Source organism: Macrotis lagotis, chromosome 1, assembly GCF_037893015.1.
Source record: "Macrotis lagotis isolate mMagLag1 chromosome 1, bilby.v1.9.chrom.fasta, whole genome shotgun sequence".
Classification (NCBI taxonomy): Eukaryota; Metazoa; Chordata; class Mammalia; order Peramelemorphia; family Peramelidae; genus Macrotis; species Macrotis lagotis.
Genome location: NC_133658.1, coordinates 907,300,579 through 907,315,011, shown reverse-complemented (window position 1 = coordinate 907,315,011; position 14,433 = coordinate 907,300,579). Strand labels below are relative to the sequence as shown.

Sequence of the window (14,433 nt, the reverse complement as noted above, 5' to 3'; positions counted from 1 at the left end):
AAAAACACTTTGAAAATCAAATGAGGGAGTTAGAAGAAAAATTGAGAAAAGAAAGGAGAGAGATGCAGGAAAAAACATGAAAAATGAAGTCAGCAGCCTAGTCAAAAAAATCCAAAGAAATGCTGAAGAAAATAGCATGCTAAAAACCAGCTTAGGTCAAATGCATAAAACAGTTCAAGAAGTTATTGAGGAGAAGAATGCTTTAAAAAGCAAAATTGGCCAGATGGAAAAAGAGATAAGAAAACTCTGAGGAGAACAAATCCTTCAGACAAAGAATAGAATTCAGGGAGATTGATGAATTTAACAGAAATCAGGAATCAATACTTCAAAACCAAAGAAATGAAAAATTAGAAGAAAATGTGAAATATCTCATTGAAAAAACAACTGATATGGAAAACAGACTTAGGAAAGATAATTTAAAAATTATTGGAATACCTGAAAGTCATGATCAGGAAAAGAGCCTTGACATCATTTTCAAAGAATTACTACAGGAAAATTGCCCCGATATTCTAGAAGCAGAGGGCAAAATAGAAATGGAGAGAATCCACTGATCCCCCAGAGAAAGAGATCCCAAAAAACCAACCCCTAGGAATATTATAGCCAAGTTCCAGAACTCCCAAGCCAAAGAGAAAATATTACAAGCAGCCAGAAGGACATAGTTCAAATACCGTGGAGCTGCAGTCAGGATCACACAGGACTTAGCAGCAACTACATTGGAAGCTCATAGGGCTTGGAGTATAATATACCAGAAGGCAAAAGAGCTTAGAATGCAGCCGAGAATCAACTACCCAGCCAAACTGAATGTCCTCTTCCAGGGAAAAAGATGGACTTTCAATGAACCAGGGGAATTTCAGATGTTCCTGTTGGAATGGCCAGAGCTGAACAGAAGGTTTGATCTTCAGATACAGGACTCAGGTGAAGCATAGAGATTGGAGGAGAAGGGGAAAATATAAGGGACTTAATGATGATGAACTGCATGTATTCCTATTTGGAAAAATGATACTGATAATAATTATATGAACCTTCTCAATTAAGAGAGCAGGTAGAAGAAGCTTTTATAGTTGAAGCACAGGAGAAAGATGAATTTGAAGATAAAATGTGTAAAATGGAGTCTAGAAAAAAAGGGAAATATAATGGGAGAAAGAAAAAGGAGAGGGGGAATAGACCAAGATATTTCGTATAATAAGATTTTTCTTTATTACAAAGAGCTATTGCAATGATATAGAAGGGGGAAGGCAAGGGGGAATGAGGGAATCTTCGCTTTCATCAAAGGTGGTTAGGAGAGGAAACAGCATATATACTCAATGGGGTATAGACATCTGGAGTAAGGAGGCGGGGGACAGGGGGAAGGGGGGGTGATGTGAGTGATGGAGGAGAGGATGGACCATGGAGGGAGAGTGTTCAGATTTAACACATTTTCATTTTTACTTCTTGCAAGGGGCTGGGATTGGATGGCCTGGCCAGGACCATAGGGCCAGGTGGATGCTGGGCCTAAGGGGTGGTAGGGGGGCTCCGGGCTTCTTGGCCCCAGAGCTGGGGATCTGTCTGCTGCGTCAATCAGCTACCCTATAGCAGAGTCAGAGTAAATGGAGAGAAAATATAGTACATGGTAGTGGAGAAATATGAAAGGAGGGAGTTGCGATCAGCAATGGCAACAGTGGAAAAATATGGAAGTAACTTTTGCCATGGACTTATCATAAAGAATGTGATCCACCCACAACAGAGTTGTTGGTGTTGGAACAAAGACTCAAGCACATTTTTTATTATTATTATTTTTGGGGTGAGTGCAGGGTAGATGGGGCTGGGTAGCCTGCCTGGGGGTGCATAGCAGGGTGTTCTTTGGGTGTCTGAGACAGGATTTGGACCCGGGTGCTCCTGGCTTAAGCACCAATGCTCTGTCCACCACCCATCCACCCCTACTATTATTACTATTTTATTTTATTTGGGGTTTTTTTCTTTTCTTTTTTTCTTTTTGGTTTTTGCAAGGCAGTGGGGTTCAGGTGGCTTGTGTGTCACATGTCTGCATGATTGTTGGGTGTACGGGGCTGGCTGTGGGCTCAGGTGCTCATGGCTCCAGGGCTGGTGCTCTGTCCATTGTGCCACCTGGCCATACCTACAATTATTACTATTATTTTTTTAATTTTAATTTTTTTCTCTCCCCTTTATCACTCAAGCAAATCTATATGGGGGAGGGGGTATTTCATTTACTCTTAACAATATTTTATTAATGTAAAAAAACATTTGTACAAAATGAGAATAAATATTAAATTAAAAAAGTAAATTAACAAAGTGAATAATGGGTTCTTGGGAACGTGGCTTTTTCAGCTTTTAGTGTGATATCTACAGTACTTATACAAGTCACACAACAACTCTGAGGCTAGTTCTGCAGGCATTGATGTATTCAGTTTAGAAATGAAAAAATGAACCTTAGAAATAAAAAAAATGAACCTAAAAAAATTGGAGTGAGAAAGAAGATTCCCTATTTCTTAAAAAATAATGAGAGATCCTTGGATCCAGTAAGGCTATGTGGGATTGGTCAAGAATCTTATAAACCTGAGGCCAGCTAGCCTTCTCTGATGCAAAGCAGTGAGCATACTCCAAGGAATGAACACCATGGTGTGGAGTCCTGAGGAGGGAACTCAGTGCCGACACCAATATGATGCATAAGCTGGTTCATTTATTGATCACAGGATACATACTTTTATACTCTATATTTACGTAACCAATTACATAACCCTTTTAGCAAGCATTTTTTTCACATGCATATCCTTGTGTATGTCTTAGGTGATTGTTTTGAGAACCAAACAGTGTTTTGAGAAACAGAATGCAGATTGTTTTGAGAACCAAACAGTGATTTGATAAACAAAGTGCAGAAGGTATTTATCTCAGAATGTGCTATCTATCTGAGCCTGGGAATACACCTTGTTAGCTCAGACCTGCAGCTACTCCCTTATCTAAGCTCTGAAGTACATCTTGCTGGTTAAAGCACATAACTATTTCTGTGTTAACCCTTCATAGCTCTTAGCCTGGAACATATTAGAACACCACACCATGGTAGGACTTTTTGGAAAACACATTGGCAGCCTTTGTGGACATTGTTCCTGATATGACAGTGTGACTAGTGTTAAAATTATTTGATTCAGAAAGAGTTGAATTCCAATCCTGCCTCAGAAAATTCTAGCTATTTGATTTACTAACAAGTCATTTACCCCTCATGTCTTAGTTTCTTCACCTATAAAATGGGATTCATAGTGCCCAATCATAGATGTTGAGAGGAACAAATGACACCATCTCTATTATTTCTTTGTAAAACATAAAGTGTGCAGACATGAGCTATTATGTTTTTATAAGGAGGCAGGTCCCACTAAGAAGGCTTTTATTGGAGAGAGAAAAGGGCATAGCAAGGCTTTGAGGTCATGCTCTATCCTGGTCCCTGAGCAAGTCTGACAGGAGCTAGGGATCATGGAGAGAGGGGAACAGAATCCAGATACAAGACTCCTCATTGCCCACTAAAGGTTACAGTGGAAAGAGCCTTGGATTTAGAATCAGAGAGTCCTTTATTCAAATCTTTACTATCTATGTGTCCCTGGCTAAGTCTCTTTCAATCACCAGGTCTCAGGCTCCTCATTTCTAAAATGAGAGGGGTGTATTAACATCTGAGAGTTAAATTGAGGAGTCCAGCTTTCTTATTGGCCGTGTTTCTGTATCTTTCTTTGTGCCCCCCCCCAGTTCACCCATCACATACCTGGGAAAAGAATAGGAAGTAGATATGGATCAGGTGATGTCATGCCTGTCCTCCATGAGGATCTTCAGGAGCTCACTATTATTTTCCTCCTCAGGGTCAAAGCCCTTTAACTTATGTTCAGGTCCTTGCAGCCCCTTAAATCATTCTTTCTCTATACCTTATTTCATTCCTCTCTTTTCCACTATTATATCCTCTGACCAATTTCAATGGCAGTCTGTGTATGAGGTGTGCCCCAGGCTCTGCCACCTCCAATCTTTGGATCACAGTTCATAGGGTTAGAGGGTAACAGCTTTAGAGCTGGCAGGGTCCTCAGAGATCATCAGGACAGCTGGCTCTTCACCTTCTGGGTCTGATGGATCCTTCAGATTCTTAGTCTGAGGAAGCCTATGGAACATTCTCAAAGTCATGGTTTTAAAATCACAAAAAGAAATACAAAGTCTAATATAGAAAACCAGAAGTTGGTGACAAGAAAGATGTAATGTTTTCCCATTCACATTTATGGTTCCCCTAAAATTTAAGAATCACTGATCTAGATCAGGCAATGTTCTAATTGTAAAGGAGAAACTTGGAACCCTGTGTTGTGACTTTCCTAGAGTCAAAAAGCCAGCAAGTAACAACAGAATTTGAACCCAGGTCTTTTGTATCTCTTTATTTCTTTGGAAGCTTTTCAAGGCTCAGATATGAAGTGAGCAGCCTGTTGCTACAGAAATTGTTGGTATCAGATAAGTGTTTTGATCTCAGGTCTTCCTGGGTCTCTATCCTTTGTTCTTTCACTGTACCACAATATATTATATCTTACATAGAGGAAAATGAGAGAAATTTATTTTTTAAATAAAGTCCCAAGAGACATTCAAGACAGAAAGTGCAGCCAGAGTATGCTGTACCTCATGGTGAACTAAATAGTCTCTGAGGTTCCTTCCAGCTCTAGGTCTACTCATTAGCCAAAACACCAGCTCTGACCAGTCCAAGGGAAGCTCTGCGTTAGAGAAGAGAAGGAGTAGCAGGTTGGGGTTGAAATTCCTTAGGGAGCTCCCTCAGCATGGACAATCCCATTTTTATTGATCCAAAGGAATGACCATTGTGGTGTCTATATGTGTTCCAGGCTAAGAGCTATGAAGAGTTAACACAGAAATAGCTATGTGCCTTAACAAGCAAGATGTACTTCAGAGCTTAGATAAGGGAGTAGCTGAATGTCTGAGCTAACAAGATGTATTCCCAGTCTCAGATAAGAAAGCACATTCTGAGAAAATACCTTCTGCACTGTTCTCAAAACACTCTGCACTCTGGTTTCTCCTAACCCCGTTTGGTTCTCAAAGCATTCTGTACTCTGTTTCTCAAAACACTGTTTGGTTCTCAAAACATTCACCTAAGACATACAACAAGGAAATGCATGTGAAAAAATGCTTGCTAAAACGCTTATGTAAGTGGTTACATAAATGAAGAGTATGAAAGTATGTATCCTGTGATCAATAAATGAACCAGCTTTTGCATCATATTGGTGTCTGCCTGAGTTCCCTCCTATGAGACTCAACAGACCATGACCTACAAGATTCCCAGGCTATGGGAAGAGATGAGAAGGGATGACCGACAAGAAGGAAGGAGGCCAGAGCAAGGAGAATACTCCTCATAGGTTTGGGGGTGTTCAGAGCCATCAGCAGCAGGAGAAGCCCCAGCAGCCTGGAGAGCTCATGCTCCCTGAGAGAGACAACACAACATCCCAGACCCAAAAACCAGAAGCTGACACCCAACATAAGCCCTTCTAGTCTCAGGGCATCACTGCACAAAGTTGGGGGAGTCAGTCTCTCCAGGTATTCTCTCTGGCTCCACCCTGGATGACTCAGGTCAGGAAATGTTCTAGCGCCCTTGATTTCCATCACAAAATTGTTCAAATCAAGTCATATCTGATAGAGAATGTACTAGAGTCTGGGTTGTCTTCCTTCCTTTGTGACCTGCCATCACCACCAGTGCCCTCTTTTTTTTTTCTTACACAAATCCTCTTCTTGCCTGGCTCAGCTCACATTGCACCTCTCTGAAGAGGTCTTACCTTCATGTCCCCTGCCCCAGCTGGCAGCCCCTTCCTCAGAGTGTTTTTATACTCTTCTCTTGATAAAGGACTGGGCCACATAACTGTTCAATTTATTTGATGACATGAATTGAGCAGAAAGAGCTAATGGAACATCCAAGGAGTGTGGGTGTTTCCCATCTCCATCACCCTTGAAGGGTTTTCCTCAGGACAGCCAGAGAAGCAGGGAATGCTAGGAGTCATACCCCCATTTTTACAGATGAGAGCACAGAGAGTCCTGGAGCTGAGGTGACTCACCTGAAGTCCCACAGTAAATGCTGGAACAGAAATAGGAATCCAGATCTCCTGATGCACCTTTAGAGCTCTCTGCTTTCCTTGGACCCACCTCCTAGCAGAAGCTGGAAGCCCTAGGAGAGCCCAATCCTTGGATATGATCCTTTCCAGACTTGATGAGGCTCTGCAGGGAAACTGAGGCAATTCTGGACCCACCCAAGTTCCTTGTCTCAGCTCCTATCACTGGGTTCTCTTGGGTGTCTTTCTTTCCAGGCTCTTCAGAGAGTCTACTGGGCTGAGCTTCCTTCCAAAATCCCAACTACAGAGGGCTGAACTATACCACTCAGCCTTGGATGCCCTTCTCCTTCCCCCCATCCTCATAGAGTCCCTCTCTTCCTTTTAGGATGAATGGGCATCCAGATGGTCCTAGGCACCAGGCAGCCAGGCTTCTTGCTTGGGGAGTAGGCAGCCTAGATCTGAGCTCTGCTAGACCCAACTGGCAAGGGAATGTCAGTGACTGTCCCCAGCAATGCTCCCCCTGCCCCATGGACTTTTCAATATCTTGGGGCAGGTGAACTTCAGGAACAGGTCACCTATCCCAGGCAGAACTGGAAGGGCCAGGTGCCATTCTGAGCTCTTATTGATCCCTCCTGTTTTCAGAGCATGTCCTGGGAAAGCTGGGAGGGAGAAGGAAGTTACCCTCCCCCAAGATACTACCTAGGGGACAGCTAGACTGGGAACCTCTGAGCTCTCCTATGCTCTCTATGACCATAACCAGGTTGGTCTGGGTTTGGGGGTTCTCACCTCCTTGGTTTACTCTACATAGGAGTACATCATGTTCTACATTCTCCCTGCTTCCTTGGTAAGAAACTTAGGGGTGACCTCACCCCAGATGGAGGGAGAGTATTGGAGTGCCCCTTGAACTGGGGGAAGGGCAGCACTTACCATACACTGATAAATATCTTTTTCCTGTTTCTATCACACCAATTGTATTATCAACAATTTGTATAAAGTAGTCATCGCTGTCATTGAAGATGAGGTTGGAGATGAGCAGGGAGCCGTTGGGGAGCACCTTCTGCCGGATATGTGATGGGTTCTGCACTCCATAAGGAACACTGTAGACAGCAATCTGGTGGTAGGTTTCTACTGACCTTCTGTACCAAGTATAGCTGAGGGCCTGTCCTGAGAAACCCTGGATGTTCAAGGTGATGCTGCTGCCCACGGTGCCATAGGGAGGGTTGGGCACAACATTGACTGGAGCACCTTGAGCAGGTGTTGGCTGGATCTGGCAGTGAAGGATGGAGACTGAGAGGGGAGAAAGAAGCAGAGGTCTCTTCTGAGAGGCCCAGGACCATCAACTGTCCCCAGAATAAGATATCCTCTGACATCAAAGCCTCTCTTAGCACCTTTAGAGGTTTCTCACTTCTAGCACTGAGTGTTGCCCCAATTTCAATGATGTGAACTGATAGCTCTGAGCTGCTGCCTCCATCATTGCCCTTGGCTCAGGGAAGTCTCTTCTGGCCAGGTCTATGGAGATTGTGTCTGTGATAGGACCCCACCCCCACCCCCAGACTGGTCTCCTTCCTATGTTGATTCACTTGTCTATACCTGGGCTAGAATCCCCCAAGCTCCCTCTCATCTCCCCTGGGTTCCAACAGAGCTGGTATCTCACCTGTGATCAGGAGCCTCTTCCAGGTGTTGCCCCCACTGTGAGCAGCTTCTGAGGGTCTCTCCATAAGTCTGTGCTGCTCCCCACCTGTGACTACTTTTCTTCCCAGCATTCTCTGTCTTCCCCTCCTGAGAGTGTACAGAGTCCAAGTGCAAACCCAGAGTAAGGCTGTGTCACATAAAACTTAACAATTTAGGTTTAAGATAGAATGACATGAGTTAGGAAGTTTTAGTCTCTAATATTTACTGAGAAACTTAAAGGCAGAGGCCTTCTATCCAAGATGAGCTCCCCAGATAGAGAGGGAAAAGGAATATTTAAACATAAGCAAAGGATAGGGGAAATCATCATACTCCTTAGAGGTCTGTCTATAAGGTTGTACAATATTGGGCAGCAGAGTTGCTTTTCAAAGACTGTCATCCTGGGGGGGCTAGGTGGTGTAGTGGATAAAGCACCGGCCTTGGAGTCAGGAGTACCTGGGTTCAAATCTGGTCTCAGATACTTAATAATTACCCAGCTGTGTGGCCTTGGGCAAGCCACTTAACCCCATTTACCTTGCAAAAACCTAAAAAGAAAAAAAAACCACTGTCATCCTGATACAATACTACCTGGTCTAAATGAGAATGAAATGTTGTCTCGTCTGAATTTGAAGTATAAAGAGGTCAGAACAAGTTTTCTGACTTCCTTAATCAATTGTCATGCTAAGTTTGCAATTAATATATGGGGAGTAAAATTCCATTTCTTACAATAGAAAGAAATCAGACTTTTTTTTGGTTAGGATTATAGTTATTAATTTTTTTCAGCCTCCATACAACCCAGACATGCAGTGGATAGAGCATTCGTCCTGGAGTTGGGAGGACCTGAGTTCAGATCTGACCTCAAACACTTAATTACCTAACTGTGTGACCTTGGGCAAGTCACTTAACACCACTGCCTTTCAAAAACCAAAATAAAAAAGAAGAAATCATGAGCAGTTGGACTTCAGAAAAGCCTGGAAAGACATACATGAACTGATGGTGAATGAAGTGAACAGAGCCAAGAGAACACTGGACACAGCAACAGCAAAATTGAGTAATGATCAACTAACATGAACTTATTTCTCCTCAGCAACACAATAATCAAAGACAATTTTAAAGTTCTGATAGAAAATGCCATTCACATTCAGAGAAATAACTACGAAGTCTGAATGCAGACAAAAGCAGATTATTTTCCATTTAAAATGTTTATACATTTTTACCCTCTCGTCATTTTTTGTTTCCTTTTGTTCTGGCTCTTCTTTCACAGCCTGACAGATATAGAAATCTAATCCATATAGTTATATTTGTATTATATTTCAGATGACTCACTGTCAAGAGAAAGGGAGAAAACTGTTGAATTCAAAGGCTTACAGAAAGTTATAGAAAGTTGTTCAACATGATCCGTACAAAAGTTTACATTTTGTCCAATATAAAAAACAATTATCATTACTACTTGAAACTTAAAATGAGGGGCGGAGCCAAGATGGCGACAAGAGAGCAATATCTCTTAGGCACTCTCTCATAAAACTTCGAAACTAAGGACTCTAACTAAATTTTCGAGAGACAGAACCCACAGAGGGACCTAATGAGGCAGTTCTCCTACTCAAGGTAACTTGGAAAAGAGCAGAAAGGCTCTGTTCCCAGGGGTCGGAGGGGCGGCCAGCCAGAGGGGTGGCCCACCAGAGCGAAAGAACTTTAGCCTACCCGAGGCAGCCCCAGGGTGCTGGGAGGCATGGCTCACAGCAGCGGGGGAGTCTTCTGAGCTACGCCCCAGGGAGCACCAGGCACAAATTAGGGGAACAGCAGGGGGACCTCTGCCAGAGCAAGCACTTGGAGCCCAGCCCTCAGGGCACACAGACAGCAACTTGGTCTTTCCACAGCCCAGATCCAGGAAACAGAAGCAGGCAGAGCCGGTAAGCAGGAGGCCCCAGAGCATGAGCCCATTGAGCTGAGGGAAGGGAGTGAAGAGAGAGAGACTGCAGAGCGCTGTCCTCTGCCCCTGGAACAGGTCTCTGGGGCTCTGACCACATTCAGATTCTGATCACAGCCTAGCCCCCCCCCCCCCACCTCAGCCCGGTGGCAGAGGGGGCACATATGGTCATTCACAGACCAGGAAGGAGGACAGAGCCTCACACACTGAGACCCTTGTGGGAGTGTCCCAAAAGCTCAGGAAGCACCCCAAAACCAGGCTCAGGCTGGAAAAATGAGCAGAGAAGAGGAACACCATTGAGAAATATTTTGCATATGAGCCCAAGAAGGATCAAAATACTCAGTCTGAAGATGAAGAAGCACAAGCTCCTGCATCTAAAGACTCCAAGAACAGCAGAAATTGGGCTCAGGCTATGAGAGCTCAAAAAAGACTTTGAAAATCAAATGAGGGAGTTAGAAGAAAAACTGGGAAAAGAAAGGAGAGAGATGCAGGAAAAACATGAAAATGAAGTCAGCAGCCTAGTCAAGGAAATCCATAAAAATGCTGAAGAAAATAGCGTGCTAAAAACCAGCTTGGGTCAAATGCATAAAACAGTTCAAGAAGTTATTGAGGAGAAGAATGCTTTAAAAAGCAAAATTGGCCAAATGGAAAAAGAGATAAGAAAACTCTCTGAGGAGACAAAACCAGGATTCATTACTTCAAAAACCAAAAAAATTAAAAATTAGAAGAAAATGTAAAACATCTTATTGAAAAAACAACTGATATAGAAAACAGACTTAAGAAAGATAATTTAAAAATTATTGGAATACCTGAAAGTCATGATCAGGAAAAGAGCCTTGACATCATTTTCAAAGAATTACTACAGGAAAATTGCCCTGATGTTCTAGAAGAAGACGGCAAAATAGAAATGGAGAGAATCCACCGATTCCCCCCAAGAAAGAGATCCCAAAAAACCAACCCCTGGGAATATTATAGCCAAGTTATAGAACTCACAAGTCAAAGAGAAAATATTACAAGCAGCCAGAAGGACACAGTTCAAATATCGTGGAGCTGCAGTCAGGATCACACAGGACTTAGCAGCAACTACATTGGAAGCTCATAGGGCTTGGAATATAATATACCGGAAGGCAAAAGAGCTTAGAATGCAACCTAGAATCAACTACCCAGCAAGGCTGAATGTCCTCTTCTAGGAAAAAAGATGGACCTTCAATGAACCAGGGGAATTTCAAATGTTCCTGTTAGAATGGCCAGAGCTGAATAGAAGGTTTTATCTTCAGATACAGGACTCAGGTGAAGCACAGAGATTGGAGGAGAAGGGGAAAATATGAGGGACTTAATGATGATGAACTGCATGTATTCCTGAATAGAAAAATGACACAGATAATACTCATATGAACCTTCTCAGTTAATAGAGCAGGTAGAGGGAGCTTTTATAGTTGAAGCACAGGAGAAAACTGAATTTGAAAATAAAATGTATAAAAATGGAGTCAATAGAAAAAAGGGAAATGTAATGGGAGAAAGAAAATGGAGAGGGGGAATAGGCCAAGATATCTCATATAAGTTTTTTCTTTATTACAATGAGCTATTGCAGTGATATGGAAGGGGGGGGAGGCAAGGGGGAATGAGAGAATGTTCGCTCTCATCAGAGGTGGCTAGGAGAGGAAATAGTATATATATTCAATGGAGTATAGACATCTGGAGTAAGGCGGGGGACAGGGGGGAAGGGGTGGGGATGTGAGTGATGGAGGAGAGGATGGACCATGGGGGGAGAGTGGTCAGATATAACACATTTTCCTTTTTAATTCTTTCAAGGGGCTGGGATTGGATGGCCTGACCAGGTCCATAGGGCCAGGTAGATGCTGGACCTAACGTTGTGGTATGGGGGCTCAGGGCTTCTTGGCCCCAGGGCCAGGGATCTGTCTGCTGCGCCAATCAGCTACCCTACAGCAGAGTCAGAGTAAAAGGAGAGAGAAAATATAGTACATGGTAGTGAAGAAATACAAAAGAAGGGAGTTGTAATCAGCAATGGCAACATTGGAAAAATATGGAAGTAACTTTTGCGATGGACTTATCATAAAGAATGTGATCCACCCACGACAGAGTTGTTGGTGTTGGAACAAAGACTCAAGCACATTTTTTATTATTATTATTATTTGGGGGGGTTTAATGCTAATGGGGCTGGGTGGCCTGCCTGGAGCCCCATAGCAGGATGACCTTTGGGTGTCTGAGGCCAGATTTGGACCCGGGTGCTCCTGGCTCAAGGGCCAATGCTCTGTCTGCCACCCAGCCACCCCTACTATTATTACTATTTTATTTTATTTTGGGTCTTTTTTTTTCCTTTTTTTTTTGGTTTTTGCAGGGCAGTGGGGTTCGGGTGGCTTGCCTGTCACACGGCTGGGTGATTGTTGGGTGTATGGGGTCGGATTTGGGCTCGGGTGCTCCTGGCTCCAGGGCTGGTGCTCTGTCCACTGCGCCATCTGGCCATACCTACAATTATTACTATTATTTTTTTATTTTAATTTTTTTCTCTCCCCTTTACTTTATCGCTCAAGCGAGTCTATATTTTGTGGGGGGAGGGGTATTCTGTTTACTCTTAAACAAGAATATTTTATTAATGTATAAAAACATTATTTGTACAAAAAGAATAAATAAATATTAAAAAAAAAGAGAAACTTAAAATGAACTCATTCCTTAAAAGGTAGCTTCAATCCAGTTAATGCATACTCAGATTTCCCTAGGAGCATATTGTCACCAGTGGCATCATAGACTATTCACATTTAAAATGCTCAGGTATGTATGAAACATTAATCCTAATTAAGGGAATAATACTGACCATGAACATTTATTCTGTTTGCCCTCTGCCAGGCACTTTACAAGTAGGTGATTTTTGTTTCACTTTACTTGATTTAAAAGTTGCAAATCCATCCATTTCCCCAGTTTGTCCTAATATCAAATTGTATAATAAATTCTGACTTAAACAGCAAATTAGAAGAGACAGATTTCACTTAAAATATGACCAAAAGAAATTTCATTCCATCTAGATCTGTTTTCTAAAAGTTATACAGAAACTCAATTCATAAATTCAGTTATTTGGTGTCATAGGTTACACCTGAGCAATTTATTCCAAGCATTTCATATTGTGGGATTCAGCGAAATCCACTGCCAAAAGTATAAGGGATCAATATAAAAGGTGGGTTGAGCATGCTCTGGGGACAGGAGTAGTCCACGTGACTGGGGTTTCCCGCCACACTGACACATCCAGAGAAAAGTGCAAAATACCCAAATGTCTACTTTTTTTCAAATCACAACTTCACACTCACTTGTTCTCAGTCTTAGGATTGGTCAGTTATCCAGAAAGCAGAAGGAATCCTGGAGCAGAGTTCAGTTTACTTCCTTTGTTCTCCTCAGTTGGAAGGGTGGAGCCTCTCTGGCAGAGACAGGAACTTCCCCAAGGGAGGGCAGAGGGGATGAGCTGTCCTGGGTAGTCCACAAGCCTGTCCCTCTCAGGACCCCCACACCTCAGCACTGTTTCTCCAGTTTCCCAGACTTAAAACTTAAGAATCAGGTTTATCTTGAAGTGATACGAGGGGTAGGAGGAAATGGAGTCATTCAGATGGAATCTCTCAAAAAATCGGGGGGCGGGGGGGAAACGAAAGCAGTCCAGAAAGTTCCACTAGCACAGCCAGCGAGGGGAGGTGAAAGATCAGATTTGCTGGAAATTCGTAAGTGAAAACTTCCAAACCGGATGGAAATCTTTTTACCTAGTTTAAGATGTCATTAGCTTTATGACTTTTTCGGCTTCCATTCACTTTTCTCAGGGTCTCAGACACTTAATAATGACCTAGCTGTGCAGCCTTGGGCAAGCCACTTAACCCTATTTGCCTTGCAAAAACCTAAAAAAAAAAAAAGAAAAGAAAAGAAAACTGCCATTAGCATCAGAAGACACAGGACTTCTAAAGAGACCTACTTTAGAAAAAGAAATTGAACAGATCATCAGTGAGTTTCCTAAGGAAAAAGGAACCAGGACCAGATGGATTTAACAGGCAACGTTTAAAGAGCAACTAATTCCAATATTAAATGAATTATTTAGAATAATAAGGAAGGGATCCTCCTAAACTCCTGTCATGAAACAAATAAGATACTGAACCTAAACAAGGAAAAGTTAAAAAAAATTATGGTTCAATTTCATTCATTATAGATGCTAAAAATCTAAAAGATCACAACAATATATTACAAGTATTATACAGTATGACCAAGTGGCATTTATATCCTGAATGCAGGGACATTTTAACATAGGGGAAACTATCAGCATAATTATCTCAATAATTAAAGTTTTAAAAAGTGATGACATCAATAGATGCAGAAAAAGCTTTTTTTTGTAAATTTCAAAACTTTTATTAATGCCTTCCCCTACGCAGATAGCATATCCTTGTACCCAATAAAAAAAAACCCCGATAAAAAATGTTTAGCGCTCCCACCCGGCCCGGGGCGGCCCTTCCCGGCGCTTCCCGCCCCTCTGGGACAAGGTCTGCTCTGTCAGCCCGGGCGGAGCTCCGAGGGGCGGCACCGAGGGCGCGGCCAAGTGCAAGAGGAAGGCCCGGCCCGGGCATGGGGGCGGTGCCCCAAGAAGCGCGCAGGTAGCGGGCCGCCGCGGTCTTGGGTGGGCAGGGAGGCCCGGGCCGGGCAGAAGGCGGACTGCTGAGGGGGCCGTGAAGACGGCCAGGAAGGCCGTGCCAGGGAGCCGGGCGCCATCCGCTGCCCTTTGCTCAAATACGAAGT

The 14,433-nt window shown here is 43.0% G+C and overlaps 1 protein-coding gene across 5 annotated transcripts in view; it reads right to left on the bottom strand.

Moving 5' to 3' along the window:
* LOC141509655 (cell adhesion molecule CEACAM7-like) overlaps positions 1-13,560 on the bottom strand; it is a 29,857-nt gene extending 16,297 nt beyond the window's left edge. The window contains exons 1-5 of one of the 5 annotated variants that reach the window (XR_012474683.1): positions 12,975-13,560; positions 7,714-7,838; positions 6,987-7,346; positions 4,630-6,175; positions 468-4,129 (exon numbers count right to left, since the gene is read on the bottom strand). Coding sequence is in view for 3 of the 5 variants with exons in the window: in XM_074219350.1 (XP_074075451.1) it covers positions 5,913-6,175; positions 6,987-7,346; positions 7,714-7,822 (732 nt within the window). In the remaining 2 variants the exon portion in view is untranslated. Of the gene's footprint in view, positions 1-467; positions 6,176-6,986; positions 7,347-7,713; positions 7,879-12,974 lie in introns of those variants that run through there. The other 4 variants (XR_012474684.1, XM_074219350.1, XM_074219349.1 and 1 more) reach the window with 4 other exon arrangements.
* Positions 13,561-14,433: the final 873 nt, after the last annotated feature.